This window comes from Scleropages formosus, chromosome 5 (assembly GCF_900964775.1).
Source record: "Scleropages formosus chromosome 5, fSclFor1.1, whole genome shotgun sequence".
NCBI lineage: Eukaryota > Metazoa > Chordata > Actinopteri > Osteoglossiformes > Osteoglossidae > Scleropages > Scleropages formosus.
In genome coordinates, this window is record NC_041810.1 from 7,464,740 (window position 1) to 7,487,983 (window position 23,244).

At 55.5% G+C, this 23,244-nt stretch overlaps 1 protein-coding gene across 1 annotated transcript in view; it reads right to left on the reverse strand.

The window, feature by feature from the left end:
• Positions 1-21,275, reverse strand: part of LOC108926406 (nucleolar protein 4-like) — a 30,674-nt gene extending 9,399 nt beyond the window's left edge. The window contains exons 1-5 of the mRNA XM_029251744.1: positions 20,712-21,275; positions 11,723-11,878; positions 11,206-11,317; positions 8,062-8,171; positions 1,242-1,380 (exon numbers count right to left, since the gene is read on the reverse strand). Coding sequence (XP_029107577.1) covers positions 1,242-1,380; positions 8,062-8,171; positions 11,206-11,317; positions 11,723-11,878; positions 20,712-21,053 — 859 coding nt within the window. The 5' untranslated portion in view covers positions 21,054-21,275. The remainder of the gene's footprint in view (positions 1-1,241; positions 1,381-8,061; positions 8,172-11,205; positions 11,318-11,722; positions 11,879-20,711) is intronic.
• Positions 21,276-23,244: the final 1,969 nt, after the last annotated feature.

Sequence of the window (23,244 nt, forward strand, 5' to 3'; positions counted from 1 at the left end):
GCTGACCCCCCCCCCCCCAAAACCCTCCTGCTGCCACCACCACCACCCCCTTCTCCCATGGTGACAGGTGCAGGGGCTGGAGCATCTGTCTTTCAGTAGAAAGTTCTGGGTTTGAATCCCACCTTCTCCTGTAACACCCTTAATCGCAATACTTTACTAACAGTGTTAATTACCCTGTGGTATAAATGGGTAAATCAGGGTAAGTAGCTTCGTGTACAAAACACACATGTGTCAGATAAGTAATAATCATAGAATAGTGGCCCTTCCTGTCCATCTCTCACAGACCCCCTCCCCCACATCACCTGGACATTGATGGTGCCCAAGTGTGTGTGTGTGTGTGTGTGTGTGTGTGTGTGTGCGCGTCTGCTCTGCAACGAGGCTGCGTTGTTGCCCGAGGCTGATGCCATGGCGTAATACGGGTGCGGGGGGTGATGAGCACATCCAGTGTCAGAGAGATTCTCTTTATCCTAACAGCACTTGTGAGGGGGCGGAAGTGGGGGGGTTGGAAGCCAAAGCTGCACTGTTCCCTCAGCGCATCCCAGAAACACTCCTGAGTCGAGTGTCCCTCAGGAAGAATCCCCCCCAACGTACGCGAGTAGATGAAAATATATTGTAGTGAGCAATGATGTCGGGTTTTGGCTCCTCCGTGACCCCGGTCCTCGTAAAACGGAGCTGTAGAAACGCGGTAATTTGGGGACGGCAAGGCCCTACCGGCACCTGTCAGATGGAGTGAAGTTTTCCCAGTGTAAAGCTCTGCAGAGCATTTCTGCAGCGAACATGAAGTGAGGAAGTTGGACAGCAGATGACAGGAGACCAAAGACACCGCTGTACAGGACAGGTGACGACATTACTCGAGTGACACCCGGAGATCCGGCGCCACACGTGGCGTTGCCATGGTAACCAGTGACACGAGCGACAGCCTCGCGGTCGCCAGGCGATTCCGGCATCACGACTGCCGCGCGGTGCCGTGACGGGCAGCACCGCAGTTGCCGTGGACGCCCGGAGGATCGGTCCAGGTGGGGGGGGGGGGGTACCGTTTCATACCGTGTTCTGCTCCACTTCAGATCTCACACAGCACAAAAAGACACATTTTTCTAAACAGCCACACACACAGCAGAGCCACGGACATGGAAATAAAGTGACGCACACCCCTCCGGTGACTGACCGTCCCGGTACGATCCCACCCCGTTTCCCCTTTCCAGTGTGTCGGTTTTCACACTGGGGGAGGGGGGGTGTCCTACCGTCCTCCTCCTTGCGTCCCCTCTCCGGGCTCTGGACCCGCTCTCCGGGAGGGCTCATATCCGATGCTGGACCGCGGTCGGCAGACATCCACGTGGGTTCGCTCATGTCCAGGTCCTCGCTGCTCACTGTGCTGTCATCCTGGAGGGGGGAGGGGGTGTCGACAAAGCGCAGCAAGGTGAAGTGAATTCCGCTCTCCCTTACACACACACACACACACACACACACACACAGTATTCTTATGGACTGTGCATAAAAGACTCCCTGCACACGGAGGGCGCAGCCTTAGCCGGAAGGCAGGCGGAAAATCTTTGTTTTTACACCCCGAGGGGACTGATAAGCAGCACACGTGCCTGGCGAAAAGTTCCGAAAAGACTGGTCTCGGCAAACGTCTATTTCCTTGCAGCGCGACGCAAACCCGTTGAGGGCCAACTGGGGGGATCCATCTGGCTCCGCCTCCCCCATCTGAACCCCACGCAGCCTCTGACCTCGTTCTCTTTTTCTCCAGGAAGACCAAATCGAATAAAGACGGCCACATGGACGCCTAACCGGATCAGCCACACCGAGATTTATGGCTTCGGCCGAATTAAAAGCCACTTAGGGGCGCGGCGGCAGCGGAAGGAGAACGGAAAGTCCAGGCCGAGAGGTACCGGAACACGTCCCGCCCCTTGTCCCTACCCTTGTCCCTACCCCCCCACTCCAGGACACGACTGGAGAGTGACGGGTTGCACGAGCTTGGTCAGCAGCGGCTTGATTTGCGAATGGAAAACAGGCCTCTGCCTAACGAGGGGCTTTTTAAAGGTCATCTCAGGAAGCTCGGGCACGGGACGGGTTCCCCCCACCCAGTGCGTCCAACCAGGCGACGCGTCCCAGTGTTTAATAACCTCACTGGAACAGGAACATAAACATAAATCGTTAATCGTGCCACTTTCCAAAGCCAGGAAAACTCCACAGGCACTGGGCTTGTGAGACGCCAACGCCGATTGGTGGAAAAGGAAGAGGGCGGGGCTTCTGCGTTCACGCGATACCCTGAGAAAGGGAAGGAAGCAAGCGAAACGCGTCTTTTTACGCGTTTCCAGCCGCCACTGAGAAACTTATGACGACGTGACGTTCTCCGGCATTCGTCCGGAAACGGTCCTGCCCCTTGGCCCGGCGCTCGGCTCCCCGCGCGGAGCAGCTCTTGGAGACGGGGACCGTCTGCCTCGTTTACCGAGACGCAAAGGAGCCGCCTCGGCCCCGTCGCCCCGAGCGCATTTTCCATTCATCCTGAGAACATCTCCCTGGGACCGGACCCGTACACCACAGCGCAACGAAGAGTTGAGGGTCAAGGGTGAGGAACGCACACGGAACGCTACCGACGCGTAGCTCCAGCGCTCATTTCGTCAACCGCGCGTCCCTGCGCCCCCCGTCGGGAGGGCTGCTGCCATCGAACCCGTGAAAGGGCGACCGCGTGAGCGAGGACGTCCAACGCCCAAAAAAGCATCAACCGAGGAGCGAGAGGACGAGGGGAGGAACAGGCAGACTTCCGAAGCAGCGTTCGCAGGAGGACGGAAATCGAGTCGAGGAGAGCTCCTCTTTAAATAATGACTGAGCTGGAGCGCGGCTATTTTTACCGCGCTGGAGCGAAAGGCCTACGTGCTCGGCCGCGTGCGCGTGGGGGGGTGGCAGGTGGCAGCCGTGAGCTCGGGGCCTGCGAGCACCACCCGGGATGCTAACAATGCTAATGCTAATGGAGGTAGCTGGAAACTGCGACCGGACATCTCGCAAACACGGAAGTGCAGCCTGGTTGGTGATGCTGAGACAGTCAGGGTGGCGCGTGCGTGCGCGCGTGTGCGGATGTCTGTCCAAATGGTCCCGCCTCCTCGTGCGGTCACTCTGTCGCTGCACGTTCAAACGGTCGGTGCACGAGCGCTCGGTCAACACACAGCCAGTGGGTGCACCGCGGTAACCGTGTCACTCGCCGCGAACAGCTATATTCTTCTTGCGTGGGAAAAAATCCAATCCAATCCTGTCCATCTGCTGCGATGCGACAGCTGCGGCGAACGCAGTCTTCGGTGTCCAAAAACACTCTTTTGTTCCCGCAACTGCTTCCAAAGCAGGACAGTCCACTGTAACCGGGGTTACAGCCCCGAGGGAGGGGCCACACGGCGAGACAAGCCGAACAAACGGTTTCCCAAACGCGCGACTTTGCTCCCGCTTGGTCCTGCACGTGTCCTCTACCTGAGCCCCACGCACCTGTTGACCAGGCGCCGCAAACACGAGCTCAGGTTCACTGTCGCCGCAAGTGATGTTCACATTGTTTACCTGTTGCCATGGAAAACCAATCGGGGTAATCGGGGCATCTCGGCCAGAACGGGGGGTAAGTGGGCAGCGGCGAAGGTTCACGGAACAGCTCCGCATTTGGGGGAGTGCCAACGAACTCTTACAAACGCGGTTTGTTGGGAATAGGGCGTTGAACGCAACCTACCACAGCACGTTTCCGAGTACCAGTCCATCGGGGGGACACAGTCCTCCGCCTGGCTCCCGCTACCTCCGCAGCATCTTCAAAACGGGAAACGGGAACAAAGCCTATCCGAGCGCTCCGAGAGGCGCAGGAAGACAATTTTACTGACGAGCTACACACTGTTATTGGATGGTGAGCAAGCGTGACGGATGCCACTCGACCAAGGATGAACGAACAGCTCCTCCCAGACTCCGCCCCCTCGCGAGAAAGCCGGTGCAGGAGGGGTCACAGTAAAGCTGAGCATCTCTGCGAGGCACCGACTTTACACACACAAATACTCTGTTTCGGATAAACAGGAGGATACTGCCGTGTGTGTGTGCGCGCGAATTGTGGCCCAAAGGCTCCCAGAGCAGACAGTGAGCACTTTGCTGGTCCTTCCACCCCTGCAGCGTGAGCTCCACCGTGGTCCAGCGAGCGCCACTGTCTCCCTGGACGCGTGGGAGGGAGACGTCTGCACACGCTGGAGAAAACGCCGCCGCGCACGAATATTCCGTGTTCTCGCGCAGAACACATATACTAACGCATGCATTGACATGACATGTGTTTTGGGTGGAGTCGGAGGGAGGGGGTTGGAAGGACACTCGCTCCACGCAGCACGTCAGCTCAGATGAGGATTACAGCGCCGGCCGCCTCCCCGACTGGCCGAACGTCTTTTTTTGGAGGGTTTTTGCCGAGCGCAGCGGCGCCAGAAGGCAGAGGATGATTAAAAAATGAAGGTTTTAAACCATTAACCCTTTTCCTTTCTGCACAGCGGCGCAGGGGGAACGACGGGTGGGATGGCGGCCCGGAGCATCACGGGGGGAGCCAAGACTGACTGAGCAGAGTAAGAGCAGGAGCGTGAGCATTTCCACCAAGTGCGCACACCACACACACACACACACAATCTAGTAAACACACACACACCGCAGGCCGTGGCCCTACCCGGGAGGGTGTTTGTCCTCCTCCTCCTCCTGTCACTCCCTTATTGACAGGGCTGCACGTTGACACTTTACACACCAGAGGGGCTGAAGTATCTCCACATCACACACACTCCCACCCCCCGAAGCGCGCGCGCACACACACACACACACACATTCAGCCAACTCGACTGCAGAGTGAGAGTTGTTGATGATTCATAACCAACACCGTCATTATGCTAAAATGATGTTGCAGAAGAAATGCATAATTCATCCTCGCTGGCCGAACCGCAGGCTGACATGTTATTAAAGCACCTAATTAGTATGATTAACCCGCAATATGAACCGCTTCTCGCAACACAGTCTGCCGCCCGGTGCGGTCCGGTGCGGTCCGGTGCGCTCGAGCCGAGCCGCCGCCGCTCCGCGTGTGACTCCCATCATCATCATCAATACCACAGTGTGCGTACGTCAGTCGCGGCCCGGGACCTTCAGCGCCGCTTTCTCCGCAAGCTGAAGAAGGGACGCAGTGACACTCCGCTCCCCGTCAAAAGCTGCAGCGGCTCGCGCTACCCAGAAGGCGCGGCCCCGCTCGTCCCCCGCGTCACACGCGCTCCTCGCCGCCGCCGCGACGAGCACGTGCACGGCGCCCGGAACCGAACGCACGGAAGGCGCAGCCGGGCGGACCCGCGGCGGTGAGCGGAGGGGGGGGGGGGGCGTTCGAGGCGCGTGCATGAAGGAATACATAAACAACGGGGTCCGGTGTCCGCAGGGAATAACGGTGACGTTCAAGAGCCGTCCGCGTCTGATGTGTGATGTGCCCCCCCCCCCCCACTTGCAGCTCATCTTTTCACACGTGCAGCAATTCCTCGGAAAGTTTCACCAGTCAATCAATGTGTCGAGGTTCCGCACCCTGGTACAATGGCCGGTACACCCCCACCCCCCTCGGCTTCAGTTTCTCTTTTTCCTCCAGTTTGGGCCATATCAGAACAAGACGGCAGGTCCGCATTCGCACTGGTAATTAATAATAATCAATAAGGGCACGGCTCTTTAAATATATTTCATAAATAAATGAGCCCTAAGCCTTAGGACTAGCGGGGATGGGGGGGGGGGGGGGGGTCACTGTCACACTCGAGCATCATTCTGGCAGTGAAAGAGAGCCGAACCGAACCGAACCGAGCCGAACCGAAGCCTCTCACCTGCTCCGGCCGCCCTTCCGATCGCCCCCGGAGCCCCGAGAGCCCGACACGTCCCGCGCGAGCGCTCGCGCTGCCTGCCCGCCTGCCTTCCGCGAGAACAGCGAAACAATGTAGCGCTGAGGAGACGTGCGCGGGGAGGGTTCAGGGGCGGAGCTATCGCCGTGACGTCACGGGACGCCAACGAAGCCGCGCAGAGATCCACGCTGCTGGTGTCCTACGGTAAAATACCTCACAGATAACGCACTGTACTACAGTAAATTAAGGAGGGTCCTAACCCTAACCTCTTCCGGACTCACTTCTCCCCTGATCTCGAAAGTACATGATAAACGTGTAAATGTTTAGGCTCAATAATTTTGCGATTACACAGCTGTTGAATAACATTAACCTTCATGCAGCTACTCGTGTGATGAACATTGATTGGTTCACGTGGTGGAAAGTAACAAATTAACTGCACTTTAGAATCACACGTCTAAGTGTCTCTTTCTGTTGATGTTATGAACTCAGTGTATTTTTCTCCGAGATGTGTGTCGCTTCGGAGGAAAGTGTCTCATAAATTAATACATGTCAATGTACAGTAAAGAGCCCTGTCACACACAGCGCACAACAACAGACCCACATGGTGCGTGTGCTATAAACCTCAAAGGTTCCTGCTTTCCGCCTCCTGATGCCGGTCCACTGTAACCAGTGCCATAACCACTGCGCCACCTGCTGGTGTGCAGAAAGACTGCATCGCAATCTGTACGTGTGTGTTCTCCGTTAAGACACCACTCGGCCGGTCGTCCCCAGCGTATGAATTGCGGTCCTGTCAAAGCCGACATCTTGAGTTCCGCTGGCGGAAGTGATGCTTGCGGTGCCAGCGTTTCACTGTTTCACTGTGTCTTGGGGGGGGCTCACAGATGGGGGGGTCTTATCTCTTACTGGTCATCAAAAAAACAAGGAGGTGAACCGACACTTGTTTTCTCATGGTCCCGCTTAATTCTTAAACCCCCAAATCCAGATTTAGAGCAGTCAGATTTAAAGTCCATGTGTGTGTGTTTGGTGAGGGGGATGGGCTGAGTGTCACAGTGAAACACCCCTGTGTGTGTGTGTGTTCATCAGACTGAAGGATTTCAAGGGCCTGAGGGGATGGCAATTCTGTGGTTGAACAGCGCCCCCCAGTGGCAGTGCTGGGGCAGAGCAGAGACAGAAGAGTACAGTGTATAGTGTACAGTGTACATTACTGCCCAAGGACCCCTAGGATCTAACAGGAATTTCGTTTAATGGTACTTTTGCGGAAATTTGAGTTTGCGGTAATTGTGACAGTTGAGGAAAACCTAAATAGACAGCAGTGTTAATGTTGGACAGGAGAGCCACGTTGTTTGTGCTTGTCTGTCGCCACGGAAACAGGCCGGGGTCCACCTGTGTACACCATGTGCACTCAGGTTCTACATGTACAATACACAGTATATAAGTAAAGCGGAGTGATTTACCGAGTTAAGCTACTTACACCGATTTACCATTTATAAAGCAGGGTTCTTTTTACTACATCGATTCGGGGTAAGTACCTCGATCTAGGGTACTACCCCAGGAGGCTGGATTAGAACCCGGGACCGTCTGACAGGCAGTGTTTCTAACCGCTACGCCACCTGCTGCCACCTCTTATTGACATTATTTACTTTGTGTGCAGAGGATACGGGCTCACAGTTCTCACACTTTGTTGTGGCTTTTCAACGAGCCACACTGACTGGGGGGTGTCAGGGGGGTGGCTGCGGGCGGCAACGTTCAGTCTGTACCTTTGTCATACCATCTGCACGTCTCCAGGGATCAGGCATGTTCTAAAGGAGCATCAAAGGGAGATAAGAGGGTGTTTGCACCTGATAGGGGGCCCCTCCCACCTTCCTCCACCCTGGGGGGCTGCAGGTCCTGCTTTATCTCACCGACATGCGGTTGACACAAAGGGCTCCATAAAGCGGGGGTGGGGTCGGGCACACTCGGCCGTGCAGGGCCATGTGAACGTGCTCTCAATGAGCGAGTGGCGGTACAAATCAGAAAAGTACAGTGTTTTACCTTCAGCGCAGCACCCCTCCCCCGCGCCGCGCCACACCGCCCAGCGCTCCAAAACACAGCACACACAGCCAGTTCACCACCGCCCTTTCACACTCGCCCAGAAATCACACCGTTAGCACAGATACACAGGCACACGTACATACATGCAGAAACACACACACACACGCAAGTGCCTCCTTACCTGTTCGTTGGTGTTCATGCACTGCAGCTTCATCTGCTTCAGGTAGGTGGCAGTGAGCGGCATGTTGTAGTCAATGAGGTCCGGGACCAAGGGGGCGGGCCTATCGTTCTCTGTAAACAATACGCAGCCAATCAGCTCAGGAGTGTTCGCCTGCCACAAACACTCACAGCCAATCAGGTCTCGTATCAGTTTTGCAAAATTCCTTTTTCCCAACAGCCTTTCCTCTGCACCATAAAAACTGAGTATTTCAGTGAGTTTAAGGCTTTTTTTGTATGTGACCTTCTCAGCTGGACAACATGGGTTCACCAGGGCCAAGGACCGTCGGCGTCGGACCGACGCGTTCCGTCTCCGGTTTCTGGCTTCGGCACTTGATGTAATAATATGATATGGATATGATATGGACCGCAATATGATACGGGCCACAGCCCTATAAATGCGTCCAACACCATCTGCTATGATTATCTGCGTATTTGCTGTTTGAATGTCACTTCTATAGGAGCTGCTGGAGGGATGTGAACCAGCAACATGTGGTGTCACACACACAAGTTGTGCCTCTACAGTCCTATGTGTGTGTCTAAAGTTTTTTGTCTGTCATTGACATACTTTGTTTACTCTGATTGTACTTCACTGCAGAGAAAGGTGTTGTTCATTAAGAAAGACGTGTTCTTCAGTGAACGACAGGGAGCACGTTGTCCCGCGGAGCTATGAAACAGGTGACGCCGTCCCTGCGGTATCAATCACAGTTATTGATTTGTCGGCTACTGCCTGCTTCTGCTCAGCATGACACCCCTCTACCCACAATTCTGCTTGGCCAGAGTGCAGCGTGTAGAAGACATGGGCAGCGGGTCACCTTTCCTTTCTTTGATATAAAGCAGCTGGTCAGAGGAGCGAATTGTAATTATAATAATGTACAGCGGTGTAAACCTGCGGTCCACTGGTAACCAGGCGGAGCAGGACAGTAGGACAGTGCTCAGCAACCTGTCGCACGTCCTCTTTAGAGAAAGCAAGTGCATAACTCTCGTTTATAACTGTTGATAACTCATTTTGTACGTAACTCCTTTCGGCATTAAGTCACGGTCGCCAACATGTTTTACATTTATTCATTTAGCTGATGCTTTTTTCCAAAGCGACTCGCACTTATTTACCCGTTTATGCAGCCGGGCAATTTTACTGGAGTAAATTTAGGGTAAGTACCTTGCTCAAGGGTACTACAGCCAGAGGTGCGAATCGAACCTGCGACCTTTAGTGCAAAAGCAGCAGCTGCAACCGCCACACCACCAGCTGGCCTCGTGCACCTTGCGTGACGTGAAAGACTGAAACGTCCCAACAACCATGATGTTACACACGGCACAGGGGCAGCTGGTAGCGTAGTGGTTAGAGCTACTGCCTTTGGACCCAAAAAAAGGTTGCAGGTTCGATCCCCGTCTCCGGCTGTAGTACCCTTGAGCAAGGTACTCTCCCTAAATTGCTTCAGTAAAATTACCCTGCTGTGTAAATGAGTGTAAGCATGTAATAATTGTGACCTTAACACTGTAAGTCGCTTTGGAGAAAAGCGTCAGCTAAATGAATAAATGTAAACACGGCACGTTTGGCGTCCATTACTCTTAAAGCTGCACGCTTTGCCTGTAGCACCAGAGAGGTGAACCCAGGTGTGCGCCAGGTGTGCCTGCTGTTCCCATGCTGACCACTAGAGGGACCACTGAGCCACGCACTGTTTTTCCTCTCAATGAGATTCACTTCACTTTACTTCGCTTTACTTGCGAACCATGATCGGCGGCACCACAGTCCTCCTACCGCTGGGCCAACGGAGGGTCGATTCTCCCGCTACGCCGACCTCTCACCCGACCGGAAGTGCCTGGTGCTCTCAGGATCCGACGGTTGTGGTCAGCATGTGACCAGGACGCCTACTGACCAGCGAGAGAATGAACCCTAACCCTTAAGGACCGGTAGCCGGGTTCCGCTGCGGATCAGTTTACGTCTCTGGGATCCAACAGATCTTTCATCTACAGAGGATCCTTCACGGAGCCCGTAAACGGAGGAATCGATACAACCCTGAGCTGAGAATTTCAATGTTCTGCCTTGAGTAAACATGCCGTCGTTAAAGAACAGAACAAACACGGTAAAACAGCATCCAGCTACCCTTACGCACAGGACGCAGGTGGAACAGAAACGTTCCTTTCTGCGCATCGCTCACAGAGCAGCCTGTGTGGTAATTACCATATTATTAATGACCATGTTTGGTAACTGAGGGCGAAGGGAGCTGCTGTCGGAGGGCAGCGAGGCCTCCCGGCTCCTGTGGCGGCACCGCGCCCCCATTTCCCGCTAGCGCGGTGTCGGCACGGCCCTCTGACGACGTGCTGCACTCGGCCCTCCGGCACCTTCCCTGTTAAACAGTTGCTCTCCAGTTACCACACTGCTCTTTGTGTGTTTTTTCTTTACAATATTTACTGTTTGCCCCCCTGAGGGGCTCTGACACCATTCAAGCCCAGGGACCAAAATACACTCACTACTTACAATGGGTCACTCATCCATACATCGGTGGAACACACACACTCTCTCTGTCACTCACATCACACACTATGGGAGTCATCAGTCCACCTGAAGGGTATGTCTTTGAACTGTGGGAGGAAACCAGAGCACCCAGAGGAAACCCACACAGGCAGGGAGAACATGCGAAGTCCACACGGACTGAGCGGGGATCGACGCCAGGTAATCTCGCACCGCCCGGGCGCTGTGAGACTGCGGTGCTCATCGCTATTAAATGTGACTTTCAAAGGTACCGGAATTTTTCCACTGTATTATTTTTAATTTAATTTTCGTCACTTGGCTACTTTCTGACATTTCTGCCTGTAGCCAAGGGGACCAGTCGAGACCTGTTTCTGCCCTTCAAGGCCACAGGCGGCAGGAAAGAGCACTCAGACAGAAGAGGAGTGAGGAGCCGCTTTCATCCAACTCCCTTCCACGGTGTTTACAGCTCCTGCGTGATGCTCCTCGGTGAGTGCAGGACCCCGGGGGTTTAGCGCTTCCTCTGGACCTCGGTCGCACCGCTTTGCGCACCCAGTAGCGACCGATCGCTCACTGATCGGGAGTGGCCCCTGCACCATGTTTAAAGCGGACCGGGTCGGGCCAGGTCAAGGCGCTCACCTTTGAACTCGGCGGCGCTGGGATTGATGTGCATCCTCTTCTGACACTCGCCGCAGCTCATCAGAAACCGGGTGACGGCCTCCCTGGGCAGGAAGGCGTACGTCTCCGCGATCTGGGGGACATATGGATCTGGGGTCAGGGACACGGGGACGTGAGGACATGGGGACTCGGGGATGGTGATGCTGGTGGCAGATGGCTACCACAGAATGCAGCACAGCAGTTAAGGATCTGGACTTGTAACTAAACTATCCCGGCAGTTGCGGTCCATAAAAGTCTCAGCTGTGGATACAGTAAACAAAAAGTACTTTTTGTATTTACTTCAAACTACAGTAAAAGTACAAGTTAGAAGTAGGAGTCGAATGTTTGTGTTATCAATTCATCACACGAGGAGCCGAATCGGTGCCAAAGGGGGACGGCTGGACAGGAGGAACACGGGGCCGTGCAGCGGGGAGACGGCTGAGACGGGTGATAAAGGTGAGACGGGCCTGGTCGCCCCCCCGGAGGGGGTCTCTCTCACCGCTTTGTAGGTCTTCTTCTGTCCCGCGTGCTTGGGCGTGCGGCTCGGGTCGGGTCCCACCTCCACGTGCATGGCGTAGATGATGTCGAAGAAGTCCTCCACCACAGCCACCCTCTTGAGGGACGAGCCATCTGCGGCAGAGCCGCCGTCTCCGCACTGTAACCACACGCGGAAAGCCTCTTTAACAAGGGAGGGTCTCACCGTGGAAACACCGCCGAGACTTGCCCCGTGAGCCTGCCTGTGTGTTTCTGCATGCGTTTGCATTTCCGGAAGGAACGCGAAATGGTCAAGAAAGGTCAAGCACAACAAGCGTTGAGGACACGTCACGACGTGCATCCTCTCGGGAAACAGAACGAGGTGAAAAAGCAGAGGACGGTTCTAAACAACAATTGAATGATCTGCTCGTGCTCAGTTATTTCTTGGGGGAGGCGACCCCCCGCAAAGAGCACAGCATAAAATTCAGTTTGTCTGCTGCACAAGCGCCCCCAACCGGCCAGTCGGATTCCAGCAGCAGGAGGTGCGTCGCTGTTTCCCCCGAAGGGGGCGCCGCACCGACCCGTGAGCAGCACCTGGAAGGTGGGAGAGGGGTGGGGAGTGGGGGGGGGGGGCTGCTGCTCGGATACTCTTCAAACCCTAACGGGCAGCGGAGGCAAAGGGAGCGGAGGACCCCGGTCCGGGCCAATTTCCCCACGTTAAAAATAACACGGTTCTCGCGCTGGAACAACCCACCTCCCTGCCCCCGCTTTCCAGAGGGCCGACCTCGTTACCATGGAAACTGCCACTGTGCCTCATAGGCAGGTGTGCGGGGCAGCGGGTCATGTGATACCGCGCTGAAAGTCGGACTCCGGCAACACGCCGGGGGGGTCTCCCCTCCGTCTCTGACAGGACGAAAGTGGGACAGCAGGTGGCGCGGCGGTTAGAAACCTAGACTAAAGTCCCTACTGGAACCCAGGCGTCGCGTCTTTGGGAGAGGTACTCGGGCCAGATAAATACCGTCACCTGACTGGTACCTAGAGCACTGCAGACAGGGTTAGCTGGGTATTCAGCGAGCTCGTACACTGGTTTTACCATGCTGTCTGGAGCAGGGGTTGTGTTGAGGGTGGCGGGCCCACGGGGGCCTTTGTGCGCACAGAGGACTGCCTGCAGTTGCTGGGGCGACGGTCCATGTGCGTTGGAGGAAGAGTCGGTGGCATCGTCGAGTCACTGCCCACCCCCACCACCCTGGGCCCGGATGCCCCTCCCGTGGATGCCCCGCCTCCCCCTCCTCCTCCTCCTCCCTCTGCCTTTCCATTCCCCATTTCTCCTCTTCTTCTCTCCCTTCCTCTGCTCTTCTGAGTGCCAGGTAGTGGGCGTTGCCATGGCAGCAGAGACGGGGCAGGGTGTAATCCGGCCCTCTCCTGCCACGCTCTCCCTGCGTGTGCATCCCTCCTCTTATTATTATTATTATTATTATTATTATTATTATTACCCCCCTCCCACCAACAATGATGTTGTTGTTGTTAACACTGCTGTCACCATTGGTCCCTCAGGTCGATCACCCCCACCGTCCAGCAAACACACCAAATCTGGAGATGCACATCCTCGTGTGGTGCGGTCAAACGATGCTGCGCCCTTTTCCTACTCACCCCCCCCCCCCCCCACACACACACACACACACCTCTTCCCTGCTCTCTCCTTCTTCTCCATCCCCCTCTCTCCTCCACCCTGGGGGTCTTTGCTCTCCCCAGACAGAGTATTATTATTATTATTATTTCTTTCCTCCCTCTCGCACTCTCACCCCCGTCCCGCTCCTAACAGCTCTGTTGCTAGGCGACCGGAGGGGTTGATTCGGCAACCGGCCGCCCCCAACAGCCCCCCCCATCCCCCACTGGCAGTTGCATTGGGCTGTCGGCCGCTCAAGAGCAGCCATGGCAAGCATTACAGTCCCGCCAGCCCCCCACACATACAAGCACATGTACGCGCGCGCGCACACACACACACACACACACACACACACACACACACATATACACAGAGTGCCCCGTGAGGCCGCAGGTTAACCGGGACAGCTGAAAGGACTCCTGGTCCAAACGGAAATGGTCCAAGAGTCCCCACCCACCCAGCACCCACCTTTGTCTGCCCCCACCCACACCCCTGTGGGGGGGCATCTGGCGTACGGGTCGACAGTACATTTGTTCACCGTGTCTGTCAAGCACAGAGAGACGTCCCACATGTGTCTCACTGCAAACACCAGATCTCTCTGGTCACTGGTCCAGTTCTTTAACCACTAAGGAACCTGCTGACTGCAGCGTGAGCAAGTGCAGAGCAATGGGCAGCAGAGAGAGAGAGAGAGAGAGAGAGAGAGAGAGAGAGAGAGAGAGACAGAGAGCCTCTCCACCGTCTGCCTCCCAAGAGGACGTTCACCAGGGGAGACGGGGCAGTAAAATGCGACCTGCTGTCACACGGAGAGCGCTGAGCGCTGTTGACACTGCTAACCCCCCCGGCACTGGTGGGGGGGCTCAGCTGGGAGAGCGAGGGCCTTCGATGCGATCGCTCTGCTATAGCGTCATGCCAGGCCTTCTGCTGACGTTCTCCTCCCCCCCGATGGCATCATCGTTACCACTGTCATTTTGTTACATTTACAGTTTTTCGTGTATCACACATTTCTCTCCAAAGCAACACACTGATTTATCCAGGAGGTGGGATTCAAACCCAAGTCCTTTGTTTATAAGGGGACTGTGAATGTTATGATTGTTCATTTTATTTTAATTTCCTTTTTATTTATAGCGAGTCACCACTTGTGCTCCAATCAGTGACGCCCTTGATAATTATTATCATAATATATCCTGTTATGAATGCAAATCAGCGAGAGAATGCGGCGCGCAGCGGGTGGTGCTAACAAGACCCTCGCAGGTCCTATTATGTGGCAGCATTGGCAGCTGGGCCAGAGGGGGCGCTGTGGGGGTGCAGGCACGTCGGGGTGGGGGAACTTTTGGACACGCTGGCTAAAAGCGGTGTCCGCTTCGAGCCCCGTGGGAGCGCAATCGCCATGGCAATCGTAAGGGCACTGTGGGGTACCAGGCCCCCGGGGCCACAGCGAGAGAGTGCACTTTTACACCGGTACGAGGGAGTGTATCAAGTGGAGGTCATTGGATGGACCGAAGGGCCACCTGGGTGCAGCTCTGACTGCAAGTGTGTTTGTATGTGTGTGTGTGTTAAATCAGTGTGTGTTTCCGGCAGGCCTCGTCAGGTCTCGTCAGGCCCCCCACACCTGCAGCGTCCTTAGATGTACCTCCCAGCCTCCGGCCCCTCGCACCTCTCGCTCACTCGCTCGCTCGCTCACTCTGGAACCTGCTGAATCGACAGCCTCCCTGGAAGCCACTTAGCCTCTTAACCTGTGCATTTACTTACTTGCTCACTGCGTGTGCCTGTGTGTGTGTGCGTGTGTGTGTGTGTGTGCGCGTGTGTTTTATGTACCGTGTATGGGCCAGCTGGTGGCACAGTGGTTAGGAGCATCACCTAGTCATCCAAAGACCCAGGATAAAATAGCACGTCTTGCTGCAGTACCATAATCAAGGTACCTGTAAGGCTACGGCAGAAAGTACCCTGCTGCATAAGCGGTAAATCACAGCAAAGTTGGTCATCTCGCAGTGCAAGTCAGCCAGTGTAGTTTGTAAGTAACGGCCCGTTCCAGAAGAATTACCACAGCTAACCTCACGTGTCACATGACAGGAAATGAGTTCTAAATTCTACAAAAGCACGGGTACGAGGAACAGACTGGAGAAGGTGAGGGACAGGAAAGAAGAGGCGGAAACCAGTACCAGAGCAGCGTAAAATACCATTTGGACTCGGAGGAGAGGGTTCCTAACAACAGCAGGCACACGACTACGGCCACGACCGCACCGCGCCGACCTCTGCGGCTGCTCCTGGTAAACATATTCACACAAAGACACCAAAGACACAGAGCCCTGGTAGAACAGCTCAGACGGGAAGAGATACTCGGAGCCTGGACCCTCATACGGCGGTGGAGGGGGGGCAATCAGTCACGGGGAGGCAGCGCTTCTGTGAGAATCCGAAATTAATGACGTTCACCTTTCTTAAAGGGACGGTGTCACAGAAGTGGTGATGAGGCCGGAGCAAGCACTAATCTGGCCTCATCTTCATTTCTGCAATGCCGTCTCTTTAAGAAACACGAACGTCATTAATATGCATATGCAGTTACATCCTGCTTTGTCCACTCCCTTAATAACGACAGGGGGACACGGGGAGGTGGAGCAGCGGCAGGGCTGGGTGCCGCGTGTGCAGCTGGCGGACAAAATGCATGAACGGTGCTAACACTCCTCTGTGGTCACATAAGACCACCAGGTGGCGTAGCATTTGGTCGTCACCTTACGATCCAGGTACTCACGTTTGAATCCCCCTCCTGCTGGAGTGCCCTCAATCCAGGTACTTACGCTGAATTGACACAGTAAAAATTACCCTTCTCTCTAAGTGAGTAAAATCAGTGTAAGTAGCTCAGTGTACAAACCTCCTGCAGTAAATGACCTTGGAGGAAGGTGTCAGCCAATAATTAACAATAATAATTATACTAATAATACGGCTGTGCCTTGTAGCGTCCTGCTGAAAGAATGCGCTCTATTAAAAACAATAATTACTCTTTCTTCTCAATCGAAAGGCCTTTGTGTTCCAAGCGACCGTGAGCGCGAGCTTGACGAACAGACATGAAGCCAATAGTTTTATTAGCTCCTGTTGCGCTGAGTCCGGACTGGTTCCTCCGCAGCGGCAACATTGGCTCCCCGAGCCCCTCAGCTGCCCCCCCACCCCCCCCGTGGCTCATGACGAACGCGCGGCGGAGGGTACGTTAACGCTGCTGTACCGGCCGGGTCCGAAGAACAGGGGAACACGGTAATTGCCGGTTCCCGTTGGCACGGCAACCGCGGGCCACAGCTCCGTCCCGCTCCGGCTGGCGAGCGCGGGCCAAGCTCGCATATTCAGCCGCCGCTACCGTCCGTGTGCATTTTCGCAGAAGACGTGAGAGCTGCAGCATTTGGGGGCGAAACGGGCCTATGGCGACCACGAGAGGCCTGCTGCTCCAATCGACTTGTGGCGGGACGCATCTTTATCAGCTGAGCTCAAAGGGATGCAAATGAGGCGAGCAGCAGCATGGTATTTACAATGGGCCATGTGTGTGCGTGTGTGTGTGTGTGTGTCTGAGAGTACACGAGCGTGGGCGTAGGCGTGTGAATCTGTCTGCAAGTGCCTATTTGAGCACGGGAGCACACACACACACACACACACACACACACACACACACGCCCTGTCGAGCGCTGTTTCACTTCCTGCCCTCTGCGTGTGTGAACACCACGCTGCGGACCCGCGAACACGTGGCGCTGCAGAGAGACGCGGCTCTCGAACCCGGGCAGCACCGTTCCCGCTCCCAGGTGTCGCTCCCTCGCTCTTTGCATCTTAAGTCAGTTGAAAAACACACCCTCTGACACACCCTCCTCCGTCCTTCTCCACCACTCTGATGGAGACCGTTGCTCAACGTCAATCACACTCTGTTCGCTGGGGGGGCGGGGGGGACTCCTTCCCTGGGCTTCTGTATCTGTTTGACCAAACAGAGGGGCCCGGTCCCCGGTGCCAGCGCTGCCCCGCCTCTCCCCGCCAACGGGGGACTTCCCAGGCTCCGCCTCCTGCAAGAGGCACAATAAGAAAAGACCAACTGTACGAAGAGCTGACCTTCCCCACGCTAGTGTGCGCAGTGTGAACACACACAAACACACACAGGGATGCAGCCTTTGAGACAGAGGTCCCATGGTGAACACGGGTCTGAACACACACCATACTGTCCCCATGTCCCCGCCACCTACCCCTCCAGACCCCAACTGGTCAGAGTCACCCTGCCCACACGAGAACCCTGGCAGGGTTAGATTCAAGGTAGCTCTGTGTGTGTGTGTGTGTGTGTGTGTGTGTGTGTGTGTGTGTGTGTGTGTGTATATACACACAGCTCCACACCGGTCCTACTGTTCACACATAGCTCTCCTCATTGAAGCTAGGCTAACAGTAGTTCTCAAAGGTACAGTAGGACGTTCCCCTCCCAGGATACAAACCCGTCGCCTGCTATGGAGAAATCTGGGTTTCGAACCAGCGACCCCCGTGCGAGTGAGTGTGACGCACATGGACTTTCTACCTTCCGACACAGAGAGGGCCAAGAAGGGGCCGCAAAATGGCAAACAGGCAGGCGAAACAGGACAAAAGTGGGCCAAGGAAGGGCCATGAGTACCAATGGGGGACAAAACAGGATAAACAGATTGCTGGGTGGAGGACAAGGGAGAGCCAAGAGAGGCCAAAGTAGGGCCACATGTGGAGCCCTGAGTGACACTGCTTGTGCTCCCAGGGCGTTTAAATGCCACTTTTCCCCTTCGTTTCATGTGTTTCCTGTTTTGAGACCTCCACAGTTCCGAGATGCCCTCCGACACGTGACGACCAAATGAGAAACAAACGCGTGGGCACGTTCCAGCCATCGTGGAGCAACACGGAGACGAGAATAATTGCCATTTACAGCCCAGGATGTCCTGGAGAACAGGCCAGTGGGTGGCGCTACTGGGGAAGCCACACAAGAATGATGGAGACCGTAAGAGTGAGTGGCAGTTGATGAATTTGCCTGACAAAAGGGTTGTGGGATCCTGTGGGACAGGTACTTGGACTGAGTTAGAGGTTGATGCCTTTCGTAGGATCCAGTAAACATGTGAAACGCACACAGTATGCTTGTTCAGTGCAGGGTCACTGTGGTCTAGAGCCTATCCCAAAAAAGCAGAGTACACCCAGAATGGGACAGCAGTTCATCCCAGGGCAATCACACACACACATACACACAGGGCAATTTCAAACCACCATCTTTGGACTGTGGGAGGAAACCAGAGCAAAAACCGTATGTTCAAACCTCAGTTTCAACATATGCTTGGGGTCCCAGAAGTGTAGGTTGGTGTTGAGTTAAAAGTAAAATGTAAGTTTTCCTATGATTTTACAATTCTGTGTGAAGGTAATAATTTTTCAGAGTAAACGCGATGAAACATTTCCTGCACAGTTGTTTATGGACACATTCCCTGTAGTTTTCATCGGCCGAGAAAAGACTGAGACTCTGAGCTGCACCCTGCGGCTCTGGACTTCATTTCCCATGAGCACCTGTGTGAGATGTCAGATGAAACAGTGACATTACTGACATGACCCATGTCACCGGGTGACCCCCCCCTGCACTGACCCTCCTCTGTCCTTGTCCTGCATACTGACACTGGTTTATCACCCCCCTCCCATAGTTCAGCCTTATAGCACAAATTAAAATCATCCCTCACAATGCTGTTATTAGTCCTTCAGTGCTATTATTATTATTATTACTATGACTATTATTATTATCCATTGTATCTGCTATATATCTTTATATTTTATAACTAGCAGTTTTGGGGAAGCAAGCAGAGTTGCGACTCTTTCTCAGCATGACGGTTATCTCCTCTGTATGTCACAGAGCGTCCCAGAAGGTTGCCAGGACCAGATCCGGGGCTGTGGGGCCGTGACACTCTCCTGCGTACTGCTGGACACTACAGACCTCCTCTACCTCCAGGTGTGTGTCCCCTGCTCTCTAGATGGGACACATGCAGCAATGAACCCTGCAGTTGCCCCGTGCCGAGGAGGACGGGGCACTACCGTGGGGCGATGGAGGCCAAAGACCCCCGAATTCTGAGCCAAGGGGCCACCGACCCAACACACCAAAGTGGATCTCCTAACAGCACGCACAGGGCTGAGTGGAGGTTCCACACAACCAGGAACATACACAAATACGGGGGGGCCTCACAGCGTTGACGTTCAGCACAGGCTCTGTGCTAAGGGGCTTCCCTCCCACCCCCAGCAGGGAACACTGTGGCCATTTCAGCGCTTCAAACGGATTTTAGGCGACATGACATAACGGCAACTTTCCTTCATATTTCTGCCAAGAAGCGCATGATGACCGGACTGCGGAAGGAGGTCTTTCGGCGTGTGTGTGTGTGTGTGTGTGTGTGTGTGTGTGTGTGTGTGTGTGTGTGTGTGTGGGGGGGGGGTCAGTCATACCGAGTGACACCGAGCTGTCCTGCACTGGCCCACCGAAACCCCGAGCCACGTCGTGTGCGCGCGCTGCTCCGGCGGGGAGGGGGTGTCACACTGCCTCTGCGCCGTACAAAGACCATGTAATTGCCCCCCTTCCGCGTGCGGGCGCGCGCGCGTGTGTCTGCGTATGTGTGTCACACACCCCGCTAACGCTGCTCGTTCTGTACTGTAGCCACGATGTAACTACGACCACTTAAAATGGCCCGCCGCTGGCACGAGGACGGCTCGGCTCGGTGCGCGCACGCACAGGGCGCCGGCCGACCCGAAACGCGCGACCGTCGCCCGGTGCAGGATGCGCGTGGGCGGTGCTGCGAGTTTAAACCGGGACAAAAGAACCGGACCCCCCCCCCCCCCCAACACACACACACACAGACACCCCCACCCCGCGCACCCCGCCCCGCGCGCACCGCTCGGTGTCGCTCGGTTGGCAGGACGACGCCGTGCAGATGGGCTCCGAGTCCCGCACCCTCCGTATTGTTAAAGGCACCGGCGTTGCCATGGCAGCCGGCTGTCCGCGGTGCTGGCAGCGCGCAGCGATGCTTTGTGGAGATCGAGATGGTGGGACAGGCGCGCGGAAACGGAGGGGACGAAGCCGCAGAACACGGTACCAGTGGAGTAAATAAGAGTAACGCACAATAATAAATAATAACGCAGAAGTTGTACTGAAGCACATATGAGAGATTGGACGGGGGGTGGGGGCGCAAACACAGAAAAGGCACGCACGCACGCACGGACACACACACACACACACACACACACACACACACAGGCAGGTGTCCTGGGCGACACCGCGCACGGAACACGAAACACATGTGTAGGAGCGCGCGGGCGCGCGCACATGTGGGCAGCGAGGAGCCGCCACCCCACTGACCGTGGACTTGACGGGCACGTAGAGCACGGGCTTCCCCGGGGCCCCTTTCTGGGCGTGCTCGCTGAGGACGCTGCTGCCGACCTGGAAGCCCTTGGACTTCACCCAGAATTTGAATTTGGCGTTGATGGTGCTGCTCTCCACGAACACGCCGTCCGCCTCGTCGCCCTGCAGCAGCGTCTGCATGATCTTGTTGTATTTTCTGCGCGTCACCGTCTTTGTCTTGCCCGAGTCGCCGTACGTCCGCAGGCACCAGTCCTGGAACTCGCTGAACATCTCGGCCTCCAGCACCACGGGGCTCCGGCTGCCCTTCCGCGCCTCCGTCGGCGCCTTTTTGCTCGCCATCGCGCCGCAGATCGTGCGACCCCCGCGCCGTCCGCAGCCGCCTGTCGCGCAGCGGGGATGGTTGAGGTGACGAGCGGCTCCGGGAAGCGTCCCGCGAGGAGGAGGAGGAGGAGGAGGAGGAGGAGAGACGCCGCGCGGCGGGGCAGTAGAGGAGGGCAGGCAGGAGAAGAGCGTGTGCGCAGGGCGTGCGCTCTCTGTCTCTCTCTCCCTCTCTCTCTCTCTCTCTCTCTCTGTGTCTCTACGTGTCCCTCTCTGTGTCCCTCTGTCTGTCCCGCTGTCCGTCTCTCTCTCTCTCTCTCTCTCGCTCTCTCTCTCTGTTCTTCACACCTGTTTGCAGACGCGCCGCGCTGCGCCTCCCGTCCCGAACCGCAGCAGCGAATGCGCGCGGCTCCCTCCTCCGTCGGGGAACTGAAACAGGGGGCTGTCCTGGGGTGGGTGGATACGGGGGTGGGGGAGCGCTGTCCTGGGTGGGAGCGGGGTTGCGGGAGGAAAGGGGGGGCTGTCCTACGGGGCAGGGGGGCTCCCACCTGTGCGCGAGGGGCTCCGACTAGATGCTGCGCACACGAAGAGCACAAAGAGACGACGGGCTGTCAAACCCGAGCCGGTCCGCCGCGGGAGCCTGAATCATCACAAAGGAGATGTCATTAGTAAATATGAAACATAACCTTAGCGCGCGCGGGCTTTGTCACTGTCGCGAGATAAACCGGGGGAAAAACAGCACATTAGCGAGGGAAAATCCGAGTCTGGGACGTTGGGGGGGTGCGGCGGTCAGTTTGTCGAAAGGGGAACCGCGCTTTCGGTTTTTTTTTTTTGGTTTTTTTTTGACGTCCTTTCCTTCTTCCTCAAATTGCACCGACTCCTCAGCGCGCGCCACATGAACGCTACGGCGCTTCCTTAGCACGTGCCGTCTGCGGGTCAGCGTGTCGCTGTCTTCATGAAAAAACGTCCAGGCGTCGCGTATGAACTTTCACAGACACCGCACACCGATGTGTGTGAGAGTCCGAACAAAAGGTGAACAGAGCCACACACACACACACACACACACACACTCTGGCTTTTAAACGACGCTTCGTCCCGCTGATCCGTGCACGCACGACTGGGGGACTCGTTTCCATACACCCATCTGAGTAGTGTGTGTTCAACAGATGTCCCGTTTGTCGCCCGTCCACTTCCTGTCAGGGGACAGAGCGCTGTCCCCTCCGCTCTGCGCTTTGTCCCCGTAGAGTCATCAGGGATGAGCTGCGGACCACGATGACCGGCCGGAGCGCAGAGCGCAGAGGTCGTCGTTCTGGCAGGAGAACATTTCTCGTGAATGAAGAATCACCCTGAGAAACGTGCTTTTACATGACCTAGAACATGTAAGACACACTGAAAAATGTATCGTCCATGTGTTTGTCATTGCTACACATGTATATATGTTTCTTCATATGAAGCGTCAGTGTCATGCCAGAGCACACGGTGCATTTTCCTCATTTTAATTAATCTTAGATCATGTATTTATGTATGGACATATTTAAACACATGGGTTCCCATGCCTCTCACTCCACACAAGGTGCGTCCTTCCTCTTTGTCCCTCCCTGCCACTGGCCTGTCTGTCACTCTCATCACTTCCTCTTAGTAGCACCAGTGTGCTCCCAACAGCTCAGGAGTTTATTGAGGACGAGAGGCACCGGAGATTTTGGCACCGGTCTCCATCCTAGATTGTGTCTCCGACGCCAGAGCTCAAAGACTCTGTTCTCTGACATATTTGTCCTTGTAGACAAAACTGCTGGAGCGTCAGTGGCACGACACAGATGGCACAGCTGGCTGAGGAACCTTCCGGCACTGGAGCTTTCAGACAGAGACTGTAGGGGCCAGAGACCTCGACCAAGATAGACCACAGTCGAGAGAGATGGAGCGGGACCGAAACCACATTTTAGAAATAATTCGGTCAGGTGACCATATTCGACAATGACTTCAGTTCACAAAGACGTCAGAGACCACATTTGACAATGACTACCGATGACATGGTTGCTTTGCGAATGAAACGTTCTCAAGCCTGGCAACACCATTTTCACTGAGTGCTCACATATCCCTGTTCCCCCTCACAATCTCTGCCTGGGGCTGAGGGTCCATCACCAGCAGAAACCATGAGGTTGGGGTTTGACCATCCTCACCTTGGGTGGTTTAAGCCAGCACCTTGCCAGGCAGG